General features: G+C 44.5%; 1 protein-coding gene across 6 annotated transcripts in view; it reads left to right on the forward strand.

The window, feature by feature from the left end:
- Window positions 1-1409, forward strand: part of WIZ (WIZ zinc finger) — an 85099-nt gene extending 83690 nt beyond the window's left edge. For all 6 annotated transcript variants that reach the window (XM_056570829.1, XM_056570827.1, XM_056570825.1 and 3 more), the window contains one exon: window positions 769-1409. In XM_056570829.1, coding sequence (XP_056426804.1) covers window positions 769-928 — 160 coding nt within the window. In that variant the 3' untranslated portion in view covers window positions 929-1409. The remainder of the gene's footprint in view (window positions 1-768) is intronic.
- Window positions 1410-16017: the final 14608 nt, after the last annotated feature.

A 16017-nucleotide genomic window follows, 5' to 3' on the forward strand; every position in this document is an offset into this window, starting at 1 on the left:
ATCACCTTGTAATTTGTTTTGCTGGCCCAACCCTAGACCTGACTCCCGGACTTGGCATATTGTACTTGGCATATTAGATTATTGACTAATGGCATGAAGGGGGGGGAGTGATACATGAAATTGTTGAATCCAACATGAAATTTAGGGTATTTTCACCATTTGTTTATCTGGCAATAACATATCAAAATTGATATATTTACCTCCGTAATTACAATATGACACTTCCCCGAAATCGTGCAGCCCAACTATATACTGTAAATTAAACTTCACTCTTCAGAACTCTTAGCACCTTGACTACCAGACTCATGTTTGTCACGTTAAAACTGAATCTAATTTTAGGGTCAACATCATTGTCCGAAACCAAAACCTTAAATTTTAGAGCCAATAAGGCCATAGTGGCCAAGGTGTGGCTGCAAAATCTGCAACAGTGTTGGCATAAGTCAGTGTTTCCCAACCAACCAGTGTGCCTCCAGCTGTTTCAAAACTACAACTCCCAGCATGCCCGGACAGCCAACGGCTGTCCGGGCATGCTGGGAGTTGTAGTTTTGCAACAGCTGGAGGCACACTGGTTGGTTGGGAAACACTGGCATAAGTACCGAATACACAATCAGTCTGTATATATGTGGCTTCACCCCCAATTCTATATACATAGCATCCTGCTGTAACATGATATACTTATAAAATGTTGAACTGGTTGTTCAGTGTTTTTCTTCTTGTTTCTGCTAATACCTTTTTTTTTTTTTTTTTTTTCCTCTTTCATTCAATCAGGTTCTGTGATATCCAGTTCCAGGGTCCACTTTCCATCCAGGAACAGTGGGTCCGTCACCTCCAGCATCACATACTGGAAACGAACTTCTCGAAAGCCTCCAGCCCACCACATGATCTGTCCTCACAGGAGCAGCATCCTGAGCCTCCCAAAGCTCAGTAACATCCAGCATCAACCCTGCATAGACCCAGATGGACTAATGAACAGGCTGTGTGCTATGGGCTATGGTGGTATGCAATTGGTAACAGGATGGGACTTACGTAAATAGTAGGACCCAATGGACATTTTAGAAGAGTAATATTGGAAAGGTCTGGGCTATGTGTACAGATACACAAAGCAACGTTTTCATGTGACGTTATTGCAGTATGTAAGGAGAGGGGTCATGGTTATGGAGCGGTCAGTATGGGAGGAAGACTAAGGAAGGTTTTGTTTTAATGGCAGGGTCTACTATTGAACTGGTAAGTTATGAAAGCCCCGCTACTTGGCCTCAGGCAATGAAGAATGTTGTTTAATACAATGTGGAAGAATAAAGCTGTGATCTGGTGACTTCTATCTCCTAAGTGGGTGTTTCACTGCCCTTAGAAAGCTCCTTACCATCCTACAGGTCCGTTTTTTTTGTCTTCCCTAACCCTTGACTTGTTAACACATCACCACCTTCTGTATTTTTTTGGGGGAGGGAGGGGAACTTGACGTTAAGACAATTGTATTTTCTGACCAGTTGTAGAACGCAGAGCAGACTGGGATAGGATCTGTAGTAACTTCAGTTCTTAATATGTGGGTTTTTTGCTCATTATTGGAGGGCTGGGTTTTTCATTGCAAATAATTGATATTGTGTATATTCCCCCAGCCTTGTGTGAGGAAGGCATGAACTTAAATTATTCAGTACAGGGTTTGCCCTATACCCTACTCCAGTGTTTCCCAACCTGGGTGCCACCAGCTGTTGCAAAATGACAACTCTCAACATGCTAGGAGTTGTAGTTTTGCAACGGCTGGAGGCACCCTAGTTGGGAAACACTGCCCTGCTCTATAGTTTTCTGCTTGAAACATGCTTACTAGAGCTGAGCGAACTTACAGTAAATTGGCTCGTAGCGAACCTCGCAGCTTGGCTGTTTACTTTAGTCTGCGTAAATCAAATAAAGGGCTCTGGTTGCCTGGAAAAGTCCAGGATGACAGCCTTGGGGTGCATTCACACGATATTTGTTCTTGCGGGTTTTCCGCTGCGTATTTGAAAGTGGGCGGGCTCTTCTCGGCTGTCCGTAGCAGATTTTCTGCGGCAGAATTTACGCTGCGGAAAATCCGTCGCAGTCCCTACTGACTTCAATGGGGCTTGCTGTGGACAGCCGAGAAGAGCCCGCCCCCTTTCAAATACGCAGCGGAAAACCCGCAAAAACAAATAGCGTGTGAACGCACTCTTTGGTCTGTATCCACCTTTTCCAGGCAACTGGATCCTTTGGAAAGCTGAACTAATTTATGCAGACTTAAAGTAATCAGCAGCCGAGCTGCGAGGTTCGCTACGAGTCAATTTACTGTAAGTTCGCTCAACTCTAATGCTTACCCAGTAGTCAGTGTGTGCCCACGTATACTCTTTTTTTTGCAAACACGTGTTAATGAAATTAGGGAACTGGGTCAGCATTTTTTATGGAGAGAGCAAAAAAGTATACAACTCCTATGCAAATCTTTTTATCACAGACGACAAATAGACAATGTGGAGTCTGATCCTGCTCTATTCTACCTTAGCGCCCTCTCTTGGTGGAAGAAAGTAACGTAACTGCAGGATCTGACCACACAGGTGGTAGTCTGTAACCATGGAGATACATCCATCAGCATAGGAGCTGTAAACACAATGTAGGATGTTTTTAATTTGTTATAATCTACAAATTAAATCCATTGCACATTTTCTTTAAATGTTAAAAATAAAGACCCCCATCTCCATGTTGGGACTGCCTTTTAGAGCAGAAATAACTTGCGTAGTGAAGCCGTGTGCCCTACAGCTAATCTGTAGGCAGAATTATCTGCTGTGACCAGACCATGCGAAAGTCACATGGCATTGTACAAGCAACAGCACCATCCCAAAAAGCAGAATGCTGTGTGTGCGGTCACCAATCAGAATAGAACATACAATCCCAACACAAAGAAGTCATTTAATTCATGGAAGTTAAATACCGGTATTTCATTGTAATGTCTCGTTTCTTACAGAATCTCCTTAAGAAATAAAGTTGCTTCCCCCCCCCCCCCCCCCCGGTTTTTCTGTGCAGCAGGGGAAAAAAATCACAAGATTATGGTCTACAGTCAGGGTCTCCTTGTCTTATTGACCAAAATCACAGCTGTCAGTGAAAGGAAAACATTTCACTGGGTGATGTAGAAGCGACCAGGGAGTCTGTCATCAGGTTGGTGATCTCCTAACCATAGGCAGCATGAACCTGTAACAGAGACTCTGATATCAAGCTGGTATTATTTCTGTCAAATCAGCATTTATTGCCTGAGACTACACAGCAAGTTTTGTATAATTGATATTGATAAGCTGTTGCTTTGGCCATCTACTGTACATCCTTTTGCCTGTGCACACTATTGACAGATGTAACCCAGGCTGTTTCCTGTCTATGGATGCTCCTTCTCTAGTCCCAGCTAGTATGTGTTTTTGTTTAGTTTTGTTGTTGCAAAAATAAAACCAAAATGGGCAACTAACATGGCTCCTGAATCAGGACCTCTGTCACTGGGTTTTTGCTGCCCTTAGACAGCCGATAGAGATGAGCAAAGTTACAGTACTTTGATTCTGCACGAACCTCGCGGCTCGGCGGTTGCTGACTTTATCCTGCATAAATTAGTTCAGCTTTCAGGTGCTCCGGTGGTCTGGAGACTCTCCTAGGACTGTATCCACCTTTTCCAGCCCACCGGAGCGCCTGAAAGCTGAACTTATTTATGCAGACTAAGGTCGGCAACTGCCGAGCCGCGAGGTTCGTGCAGAATCGAAGTACTGTAACTTCACTCATCTCTAGCAGAGTTAAATTTCCTTTTTAAAAGGAATGGTGAATGTGTCATCAGAAATGACCTATTGTTTAAAAGTCTTAACTATATTTTTAAATAATTTTGGTGACTTTTCTAATTCTCAATTTTAGTCTTTTTTTTTTTTTTTTTTATAATAATCCATTATTTCCATTATGGCCACAAGGCCTAAAACTAAGCTGAGACCTCCTGTTCTGTACGGATCGCTTCCCAGCAGTCTACTCCTCATCAGACAGGATTACTGTGAAAGGTGACACCAGTAGATAAGACTATAGCTGAAGCACAGCCTCCCCCTCCCTATATAATGACCTTGGAAACATTACTGGGCGTGCTTTATGACCTTTTCAAATTCTGTATTGCCTGTGTCCAGGGGTCCTGCTGTAAAGCATATCTCGAAATGCTGGTAAAAACAGATCAGGCAAGATGGCAGCCCCCATAATGACAATTACATTTTAAACTTTAAAGGGGCACTTCACTGGCCAGCGTTCGGAACATTTAATTCCGAACGATGTGTGCACGCCCTGCCCCCTTAATGCAAGTCTATGGGAGGGGGCGTGATGAGTCACGCCCCCTCCCATAGACTTGCATTGAGGGGGCATGTGCTGATGTCTCGAGGGGACGTGGCCAACCACCGCAACATGCGCACACAGCGCTTGTAACTAAATGTTCCGAACGCTGGCCAGTGGCCCCTTTAATAAAAAAAAGAAAAACTAATTTGAGAAAAAATTGTGCTTGGCTCCTGCCTGGCAGTAAGGTTGTATGGTGGATACTTTTCCATGGTGGAGACTATTCCTTCTCTTATGGTGCAATGTTATTTAGAACGGAGCTGCAATACCACACACAGGAAACAAGTGGCGCTGTTTTTGGAAGAAAACGTTTTTTATTGATTTTATTTTTTTTAAATACTGGATAGCCTCTTTAGGGTACGTTCACAAGTAAAGTATCTGCTGCATATTTTCTGAAGCTGGTTTTGTTACCCATTGAAGTCAATAGGTAGCAGAATCCACTGCGTAAAATATGCAGAAGATACGGTACGTCCATCAGGCGTTATTACAGAAAGCTTTTTTTTTTTTTAACTGTTTTACACTGACAGTGTCTTTGAGGTCATGTGCTGCATTGCACCTGGTGATGTGAATGGTCCCTGTGTAATGCTTTGTTTCTTCTGAAATTGAACACCTACAGACAGATTTCCATAGATTACAGCAGAGCTCTGGAGGTTTTAAATTAGTGATCTGCTGACTAAAAATGCATAACTGAGAACATCTTTACGGTTCCCCCTTCAGTTCTATTCTTCTCCCAGTGGGGATAGTAGTGGTTTAGACAGTATTATGTTGTTTCCATGTCCAGCATGCACTTATGTCTCTCCATGGCCAATCTGAAGTTGAAAATTGAGATGAAACCTTTAGTAATGGTTCGCAGTAGAGATGAGCGAACTTACAGTATGTGAAGCGTATGGACAAGGTTTCTACAAACCCCATCCACCCTTCTGCTACTGTAATTAGAGATGAGCGAACTTACAGTAAATTCGATTTGTCACGAACTTCTCGGCTCTGCAGTTGATGACTTATTCTGTATAAATTAGTTCAGCTTTCAGGTGCTCCGGTGGGCTGGAAAAGGTGGATACAGTCCTAGGAGACTTTCCTAGGACTGCATCCACCTTTTCCAGCCCACCGAAGCACCTGAAAGCTGAACTAATTTATGCAGGAAAAGTTATAAACTGCTGAGCCGAGAAGTTTGTGACGAATCCAATTTACTGTAAGTTCGCTCATCTCTAGTTAGCAGCCTAGGAGTGAGGGAAGAGCTGCCTGACGACTTTAGTAAAGACATGTTGGGTAGTTTATGGCTAGTAATCAAATGTAAGATTGGCAGAGAAGTCAGCAGTCACCCCTTCCTCTTCGGTAAAGATCCTTTCCCAGTAATTCCTTCCTTCTCACCACATACAAGGGAGTACAATGAAAGTTGACACCAGTAGGCTACACAATAGCTGCTGTTCCCAGATTAGCTCCCCTCCTTGTAGAATGACCTCTGAAAAGGTCACAGAGAATGCCCAGTGCGGTCTCCAATTGGGACATTTCCTGTCCATTGTTGTCTTTGTTCATGCTTTCTGCCATAAAGTATATCTCTGAATGCTGTTAAATACAGTTCAGGCAAGATGGCAGAGCCCCCCCTCCATAGAGTTTTAGTAGTCATTTGCAGGTACCAGAAATTTGCTGCTTTAAGCAAAATAAATCCAATTGTAAACCCCAAACTTCCATTCTATATGGAACATTAAGTATTTCAGTGAGAAGTCTTTACCAGTATAAAGGTTGGTGTCTGGTTATTAGGTGGAGCTGTCCTTTGAAATATTATGTATTCTTAGAGGACATAATCCAGTGCTGAGATGTGACTGCCGGTTAGAGCCCAGACTTATGTGACAATGAATGGTGCCCGCTAGAAACCTGTAAGGTTGTTGAAGAGCCGGTACTGCTGTGTCAAGGCAGTTTCTTGCCCTCATTCAGTTGTTGACATGGGGACTGGTGTCCTATAAAATACAGGGACAGTTATTAGGCAAGGAGCATATATGTATATAATATATACGTTGTAATATTGTGGTTGTATATCTTGTCACTACACCTTCCCCCACCTTATTTGGGGCACCACATCCATGATTTTAGTTACTCTGCATTTTATAGGATCTACATCCCAAATCTGTTCACCTTTTTTTATATCCAAGGCAAAATATAACCACCACCCCTACCTGAATGTATTCACGGCTCACAAAACAATGTTTTTTTTTTGTTTTTTTTCTAATTACTATCCTAATGTCTGGTTGGGGTGTGAGGATTATAAATTCTCGAATGTGGAGGGTTCTTATTTATTGGGGCTAGATCACGACGATGTTCTCCAGGTCAGACCATGGCACAACCTCCTATATGTTGGGGTAGATGTGATTTCAGCTTCTTTTCTATCATGTGTCTTCCACTGTTCCTATGTTATCAAAGGAAGCTGTTACTGGACCTTTCCTACTCATGACTACAGGGGCGTCCTATTGAGCGGGATGCCCAACACACCCATGATGTAGCTACTTTATACAGGCCTCAAAGTAGGATTTGTCCTCTTTATCACCCCATGAAATGGGGCATTTCATAAATTTTTATATTTTTCTCTCCCTTGGTTCACATCATAGGCTTCAGCTGAAATATTATTCACCTCTTACCTGTTCTGTATGACATTCTTCTTATGATATCCTGCTGTTTAATTTCCACATTCCACAGATCACTTTGATTTACTATGTTAATGTGTAGAATTTCAAGTAAAGCAATGCAGTTTTTACCCTCCACGAGGTGTCTGGTTATTTTCACCAATATACATGTGTCTGTAATACATTTGTTTTATTCCTGTACAATATAGAAAAGAAAAGCTACCCGGAAAACATTAGCAAGCTTGCTAGTTGTAGCAAAGAACCAACAAGATGGTTTACCAATTTTCCAGAACAAATGTAAAGCCTGTCAATACCTGGTTTCCATGTTTTAAAAAAATATTGATTGACCAACACAAAGATGATGATAAATGGATTAAAAGTAAAAACGTCTTACTCATCCTAATCAGCTTCAAAAATTTGGCCTATTGCCTAGATAGGCTATTGAAGTTAGATCAGCAGGGGTCCATCTCCTGGCACCATTGCCACACAAATAGAAATCAAGCCCACCTAAGCCGGGAGGAAAAGATCACAATGGCACTGGCTTGTTCCTCCAGAATATTGGTGGGAATTTTCACGATCAATGGGGAGAAATATATGTACATGAGAATACCTTGTCAGCTGACCGACAGGCCATCTGGATAGTCCGGGTTGTCCCTCTAAAATGGAACAGAATTACCTGATTTTGAGATTGTCCCTGGTTGCCATAATGTCCAGATTTGGGACATCTAACTTTGCTGAAACAGTCACAGTTCTAGACTCCATTCTGCTAGATTGATGGCTTTCTTGCTTAGCCATTCTGCAGTGGTGTTGGATCAGCCTGGGATGTGCACAGCTTTTATGTCAGATTATTTTCTGCCCACTTCTTATACATGACATTCTTCTCTGAGATTAAGCAACTTCATGTCCCCTGTAAGGGACCTGGAACCAGACAGAAATATATAGTATGAATAGATTTTAAATATATAATGCACTCTATAACTCAGGTCAACTTTTAACAACACATTACATTACAGCATATTACTGCTGAAGGTGCTAGATAGGCTCTTACAAGCCTCTCCTTTGACCAAACCTTAGCTTTCGACCTTTTCGTCTCATATGCTAACTTGGCTGATACTACTCCCCTGTGCTTAATGTCCTGGGAGAAAGAGAGCAGAGTGTTACGGAATTCTCATGGTTTTTCAAGATGTATCAAAATACAAGAAAACCACTTTAAATTGGTGTTGCGGTGGTATTGCACCCTGTAGTTGCTCCATCACTAGGCATTCTCTAGCTCAAACAAATGCTGGAGATGTGATGATGTGGGATCCATATCTCACATTTGGTAGCATTTTCCTGCGACAGCCATGTTCTGGGAAGAGGTGGGAAAACTCATTAAACAAATCTTAGGAACTTCTGTGACTTTTAACTTCTTCCATGGTGTTCTTGGGTTTGCCATAAGTGACCACCCCGCTTAATAAAACATCATTGCTAGCCCACCTACTCTCAGCAGCGAAAATGTTCCCGTTGCATTGGAGACAACCTGAACCTCTCACTGTTCAGGAATGGATTCATAAGGTGGCGCAGATATGTAGGTTAGAGGAGCTCTCTAGCTGGATCATTCTTATGACAAATACTTCAAAATTTGGCACCACTGGCTCTTATGGGGGACGGTGTCCTTGCGATACATGCAGTGGCCTTTCTCATGCCTTCCCTCTCCTACCAAATAACTGCACCCTACCACAATCCACCCACCCCCAATTTGACTTTGTTCTTTTCTCCTTTCGTCTTTATCCTGTATAATTTTCGTTATTCTTCTAATCTCCTCTTATCCTTGGCTTCTACAGGGATACTCCGCTGGCCTACGTTAATAAACTATGCTCATGCCGCTACTTGCGCTGACTGTAAAGGCTGCAGTAGCCTTAATGGAGGAGCGGTGTAGATATGCACCTGCGTACAACTCGCATGGCGATTGGTTCGGGAGCTGCTAACAAGAAAGGGCACGTCAGTAGGCCGCAGCCCAAGAAGGAGTGTCCCTTGACTAAGCTTTGATTAATAAAGAGATGGGTGGTGCTAAGCATGGCCAGAAGAAGACTGAACAGTGCACATCAGCCACAGCCTTCCTTTTTTTTTTTTTATCAGAAACTTTTATTGGACTTTTCACATTATAGAAACAAACAACAAAACCCCAAACCCCACCCGCACAAAATAAAAAAAAATTTATGGGAAATTTTTCTTTTTTATGGGAAAAGGGGGGTGAGTCAAACTTTTATTAGGGAAGGGGTTAAATGATCTTTATTAAAGGAAAACTGTCATATGTTTTCTCCTGCACTATCCACCGGTACCGGTGGATAGTGCATGAGACGCTGAACATTTTGAGTTCTACCTTGCCCGGATGCGCTGCGCCGTTCGCCTGTTATAGCAGTTTTTCCTCTATATTTAAATTAGCTGCTAACTGGCACGGGCGGCGTTACTGCCTTCATCTGGCACTGTGACGTAACTGCCGCCCGTCCGGCAGCACCGCCCGGCTAATGAATATTCCTATAATGTCTTACGCTCTCCTTCTCATCCCGGCCGATACTGCGCATGTGCGGGATTTACTTCAGCGCTGCTCCGGACTAATGAAGCAACGCTGAAGACTGCTTCCGGGTATAGTAGGAAATCACGCACATGTGCAGTATCGGCCGGGATGAGAAGGAGAGTGTAAGACATTATATGAATATCCATTAGCCGGGCGGCGGTTACGTCACCGTGCCAGATGAAGGCAGTAACTCTGCACGTGGCAGTTAGCAGCTAATTTAAATTTACAGAAAAACTGCTATAACGGGTGAATGGCGCCGTGCATCCGGACAAGGTAGGGCTCAAAATGTTCAGCGTCTCCTGCACTATCCTCGGGATTCTGTGGATAGTGTGGGAGAAAACATATGACCGTTTTCCTTTAACACTTTATTTTTTTTTACTTTATTTTTGCAATGGTCCATAGGGACCTATAACACTGCACACACTTATCTTTTACACAGATCACTGGTGTGTATTAATCTCAGGCATGGAGCAGTCATTCGCCGATCGGACACCGAGGAGGCAGCTAAGGGCCCTCCCGATGTCCTGTAAGCTGTTCAGGATGCCGCGATTTCACCGTGGCTGTCCCGTACAGCCCGACTGAGCAGCCGCGGTTAGCTTTGATCGCCGCGTCTGAAGGGTTAATACAGGGCATCACCGCAATCGGTGATATCCTGTATTAGCTGCGCGTCCCGGCCGTTGATGACCCCGCGGCACATGGCGGGAGCCAGCGGAGGATGTAAATATACGTCCTTCGTCGTTAAGGAGTTAGACCCAGAGACCACAGGAAGCCCAACCCCAGCAATTATAGGGTTGAGGGGAAGAAGTGCGGGAATGTCCCAATTTATAGCTAGGCCCGAATAGTTGCCAAATGATTCACTAAGACCAATGAGAGGAGTTAGCGAACGCGGTGTGTCACCTAAAAAAAAAAAAAAAAAAAAGGAGCATGTCATCTGCATAAAGAGCAATACGCTCTTGTAGATTTCCATAGCAAAATCCTAGTGGTTCTATTGCGATAGCAAATAAAAAAAGGGGACAAAGGGCACCCCTGGCGAGTGCCACGCCCCAACGGGACAACAGGCCATTGGCCCTAATTCGTGCACGAGGGGCAGCGTATAATAGCTGAACCCAATTTAAAAACACCGGACCAAATCCCATGTGGCGCATAACACTCAAAAAGCTATCAAAAGCTTTGGCAGCATCGAGGGAAAGTACTGCCCTACAGGTAGCATCCTCAGGTCGCAGTTGCAAATTTAGGTAAAGCCTCCTAATATTATCAGTGGACTTTTCCGGCATGAATTCCCATCTGGTCCTCATGAATCAAGGTAGTAATCACCTTCAGCAATCTGTTGGCCAAGACCTTAGCAAGTAACTTAACATCTGAACACAACAAAGAGATCGGTCTATATGAACCCGCAAATAGCGGGTCTTTGCTAGGTTTCAAGAGCAACACTACGATAGCTTCCAGCATAGATCCCGGCAGTCCTTCTCCCTCAACCACCACCCACCAGACATCTAACAATTTAGGCAGCAACACCTCTCGGTACTGCTTGAGATATTCATTAGGCAGGCAATCAACACCCGGTGACTTCTCAGAAGGCAATGCACCTAAGGCCACCTCCAATTCCTCAATTGTAACAGGCTTGTCCAACATGTCTCTCTGAGTCTGTGACAGGGTTGGGAGTGAAATACCAGCTACAACCTGGTCGATATCAGCAGAGTCGCACACCAATTTAGAGGAATAGGTCTCCTCATTTAAGGAGATTAGGGTCGTTAGGATGGTCCAATTATCCTTAGCTAGTACCCCGACACCATCACAGAGACAAGGAATACACACAGAGCCCGATTGAGCCCGGACAGTACGAGCCAGCAGGCGACCCGTACATTCACCACTTTAAAAGTAACGCTGTTGTTGAAAAAAGCGCTTATTGTCCGCCATTTGTAACAAATGTGCGTCCAACAAGGATTGTGGATTCTGCCAGGTCTCCCTATTTAGGTCAGAGGGGTCCTCAAGGAATCTGCGCTCCTCTGAGAACACTTGTCACTGCAGGGAAGTCTGAATAGCCCTAGTTTTTGATTTGCAAGTAGAGATATCTCAAACAAAGATACCCCAGACATAGGCTTTGAGAGAGTCCCAAACCATATACATGGAAGTGCTCCCCACATTAATCTCAAGGAAGGCAATGATGTCGGACATAAGAGTATTACCCACTGAAGGAACCTGAAGCCAAAAAGGATTCAAGCGCCACAGAGAGCCTTGCATTCTGGGATGGAGATCAGGAACATAACGTATAAGGATTGGAGAATGATCAGAAAGAGTACGGGGAAGATATTCCACCGACCCAATTAAGGGAAGAAGCAATTCGTTGCCTAGCGCAAAATCAATGTGGGAGAGCGTGCCATGAGAGCTGGAATAGCAAGAAAACTGGAAATCATTAGGATGTCGCCGCCTCCATAAATCAACCCATCCCACTTCCTCCAGAAACCTAGCTAAGCCTGTATCCCCGGCTGTCCCTGTTCGTGCCCCAACAGGAAACCTGTCTAACACATTATTAAGGTCCCCCCGTTACCAGGAGTGGTGCCTCAGGCAGAGAAGAAAGAAAGGATACCACTCTACGTAAGGCATCTCCCGAGTATGGGGGAGGTATATACAAAGCAACGATCACACAGGAAGGACGGTTAAACGTGCCATATAAACACACAAATCTGCCCTCTGGATCAATCAGACTGGAGATACAAGTAAATAAAATACTAGCATAGATAAGCACACTGACACACCTAGCGTGGGAAGAAAAGGTGGCGTGGAAGGTATGACAAAACCACGGCTTGTTCAACAAATGTATAGTATCTTTGGTGAGGTGAGTCTCAGAGAGACACAATGGCCCTCATTTACTTAGAAAATTAGGTTGTAAGTCTATCCTGCTTTCTTACCCGATTGCTTTTTCCCCCAGGTATTTATTATTATTTCGCATCCTGTTTGTCGCACGTGGGTTTTGTTGGTTCTGGTTTCCAACTCCTCTGAGTTGTCGGGGAAAAATCCACAACAATTCAACAAATTCGGGTTGGAAACCTTTATAAATACGTGGGAAAGCTCAGAAATGTCGGGTTATGCCCCTTTTTCGGGTTTGGGAGAATCCACATCGGGTCCGTAGGGAAAAAATGACACAGACTGCCGCACAATGTCTGCGACATGTCGCAGACAAAGATGCGCCAAAAAACCTGACAAAACAAGTAGGGGTTTAGAATAGTAAATAAGGGCCAATATGGCAAGCTGATGAGGCTTGAGAGCCTGGAAGACAGCTAGACGTTTAGTAGGGTCATTAGGACTCCGTACATTCCACGCCACCACAGTCAGCTGGTTAGCCATGACACCACCAAGGGAATATAAATCACAACCGGAGAAAACACATGGCGAGACCACAGAAAAAATGAAAAACAGGATAAGGCACCAGAAGAAAAGGACTGGGCGAAAGCCGTGAAGAGACAATAAGGCAGAAAGTGGAGGCAGTAACACAGCGCACAGTCCACCAATACACAGAGAAATTAGAGAGGGAGGTACTAGAGAAAAAAGGCAGAGACAAACAGGAACGGGCTGATGTAGAGTTTGAGCAATCACAAGGAGAGGACAAGACTGCACCAAAGAGCGGAAGGGAGGACACCGTTCCACAAAAACACCCCAGACAAACAACGAACCAAACAATCGCAACTTGGGATACATGAGGCAAACAAATAGCCCAGGTAGAGTGAGCAGGTAGCATAGGTAACAAGTAGGTCACGGTACCAACATTCCACGCCCAGGGCCGAGCTTTGAAAAACATAGGAAAATATACGGGGACAAATTGGCAAAAATACAGGGTACCTGATGAATAAAAACAAAATACAACCAGTGAAAATAGTGAAAATGGCAGTAAACATGAAAGAGCATGAGATCACAGGATAATATGTCTGAGATCCAAAAATCACAGCACACCACCACGACCAATAAATTCCAAGAACAGTCCCGAAGAGGCGTCAAGGTCCAGCACGTCTGATCTAAGCCTCATGACCATCCAACCATTCCGCAGCTGCCACAGGAGTATCAAACATATGAGTAGTTCCAAGAGCAACCACCCGGAGGCGTGCAGGGTAAAGCACAGAGTACATCACATTCAATGCTCGTAAACGTCGTTAGACATCAGTGAATTTAGCACGTTTCTTCTGGACTTCAGCCGAAAAATCAGGAAATATGGAGATACGATGACCATCAATAGCAAGAGAATCAATGTCCCTGGCCTTGCATAAGATAATGTCCCGATCTTTGTAGTGGAGAATCCGGATAAGAACGTCCCTCGGCGTTGCCCCAGGTGGAAGAGGGCGGGTAGGCACTCTATGAGCGCGCTCCACAGTGAACAAAGGGATCAGAGTCTCCCGGTCAAAGGTATTAAGGAGCCAACTTTCAAAAAAGTCCCCAGGATTGCGACCTTCTGCCTTTTCCGGAACGCCCACCAGGCGCACATTATTTTGTCTGAGACGGTTCTCCATATCATCCGACTTAGCGGCAAGAGCAGTCAGATGGTTAATCACTTGATGCATGTCCCTCTTGAGCGGGGGGACCTGATCTTCAAAATCTCCCACTCTCTCCTCCACTGCACTAACCCTCTCAGACACTTTCTGCATGCCATGTCGGATAGGGTTAATGTCCTCACGCAAGCTGCCCAGCAACAATTTAACATCCGCATTGCCCTTCGATACAGCCAGGAACACATCCTTCAAAGTGGGGCTAGGAGGAGGATGCAGGAGCAGGCAAATGGACACTGTCCACCCCAGCAGTGGAGGGATTAACACGCACAGGAGTGGAGGGGTTAATAGTCACAGGTGAGGACACAGCACCATCATGGATCTCTAGCAGGGAATCAGCAGTAGCATTTGAGTGCAGGGGAGAAAAGGCAGAGGAGTCCCCATAGACAGCACCCAGATCTCCAGTACAGGCAGGGTTAATGGAGGAGCCATGCACAGCAGCATGCTGCCCAGCTCCCTTACTCACTGCGGGCTCTAAAACTGTAGGGAGGTGCATAGGCGCAGCCAACCAGGCAGACCCGTCACGTTCTTCTGCACTCCAGGAACACTCCTGCTCCATAGCAGGTCTCTCGGCTCGGAGATACGCGTGAATCGCTGCAGGCGCTTCACCACCTGTGTCAGGCAAGATGGCACCGCCCCCCCCCCCCCCTGCACCACAGCTTCCACGTTATTCATCGGCCCCAGGGTCTCTTTAGGCTCTCTGCGGCCAACCATTTGTAGCAGAGCAGGCTCCAAGCATCCTCCGGTGAGAGCAGGTGGGTGTACAGAGGGGAATATGCCAGGTCCCAGGATAAATAAGAGGATGAAAGCGGTGCCTGAGTCAGTGTGACCGCTCACATGCCGCGCTAAGCCACCCCCTAGCCACAGCCTTCCTGACATCATGATCACAAGATGGCCGACAAGATTTATAAAACCTGTGGTCGCCGGTCACAGGAACTGATTAAAACTAAAACTTCCTCCATACAGCAACGGTAAGAGCAAATGTACTTACATACAGAATCCCCCAAAAAACGTACATCACTGTGTTGCAATACATAAGAATAGAAAACGATGGGAACACAAACTCACCCGGAATGGGAGTACCCCTTTAACCCCTTAAGGACCAAGCTAATTAAGCCTGTATGCCCCTCAAAGACCAGACTTGTTTTTTCAAATCTGGGATGTATGTCTTTATTTGAGAATAACTCTGGTAATGTTTTGTCAATGAAAACAATTCTGACATTGTTTTTTTTTTTGTCACAAGTTGTACTACATGAAAATAGTAAAAGTTAATCAATATCATTTGTATTTTTTTATTTACAATGCAAGAAACCGTCAAATTTAAAAAAAACGGATTTTTGTTATTTTGACGTTAATAGGTTGCATATACATAATGTTTATTTATTTTTTTCAAAAATTATAATATGTCCACTTTATTTTCTCAACTTTTTTTTTATTTGAAAAGCACATCTTATTTTTATGTGCTAAGCAAGGTTTGCAGCAACTGAGAGGAGAAGGAGAGGAGCGCCATTTGGCTTTCAGGGCAGAACAGTACCCCCACCCCCCCAAGTGACCCCATTTATATACCGCACCCCTACAAGTTATTGGCTGGACCAGGGACCTCTCTGATTGGTCCTTGGTTGGCTAGCAGTATAACGCATCTGTCTGTGACAGTTAAGGCTCCTGATGGATATATCCGCCATGTTGTGGGAATAAGCACCCGCTCATGGCGAATATATCCATCACTGCTGCGGCTGGGTAGCTCAGTGTGTCCGCTCATGACTGCCAGTGGGAAATCCGCCGCTATGAGTGGACACACAAAGCTACCCAGCCGCAGCAGGGAGCTCATTACCGTGACTGCTGCATAATGTGTAGGATCACATGGTGGACATCCACAGCATATTACATGCTGCGGATGTCTACCAATGCGATCCTACACATTATGCATTTTTTTTTATTAGATTCATTTAATAAATCTATTTTTAATATTTTTTTT

This window comes from Hyla sarda, chromosome 4 (assembly GCF_029499605.1).
Source record: "Hyla sarda isolate aHylSar1 chromosome 4, aHylSar1.hap1, whole genome shotgun sequence".
Classification (NCBI taxonomy): Eukaryota; Metazoa; Chordata; class Amphibia; order Anura; family Hylidae; genus Hyla; species Hyla sarda.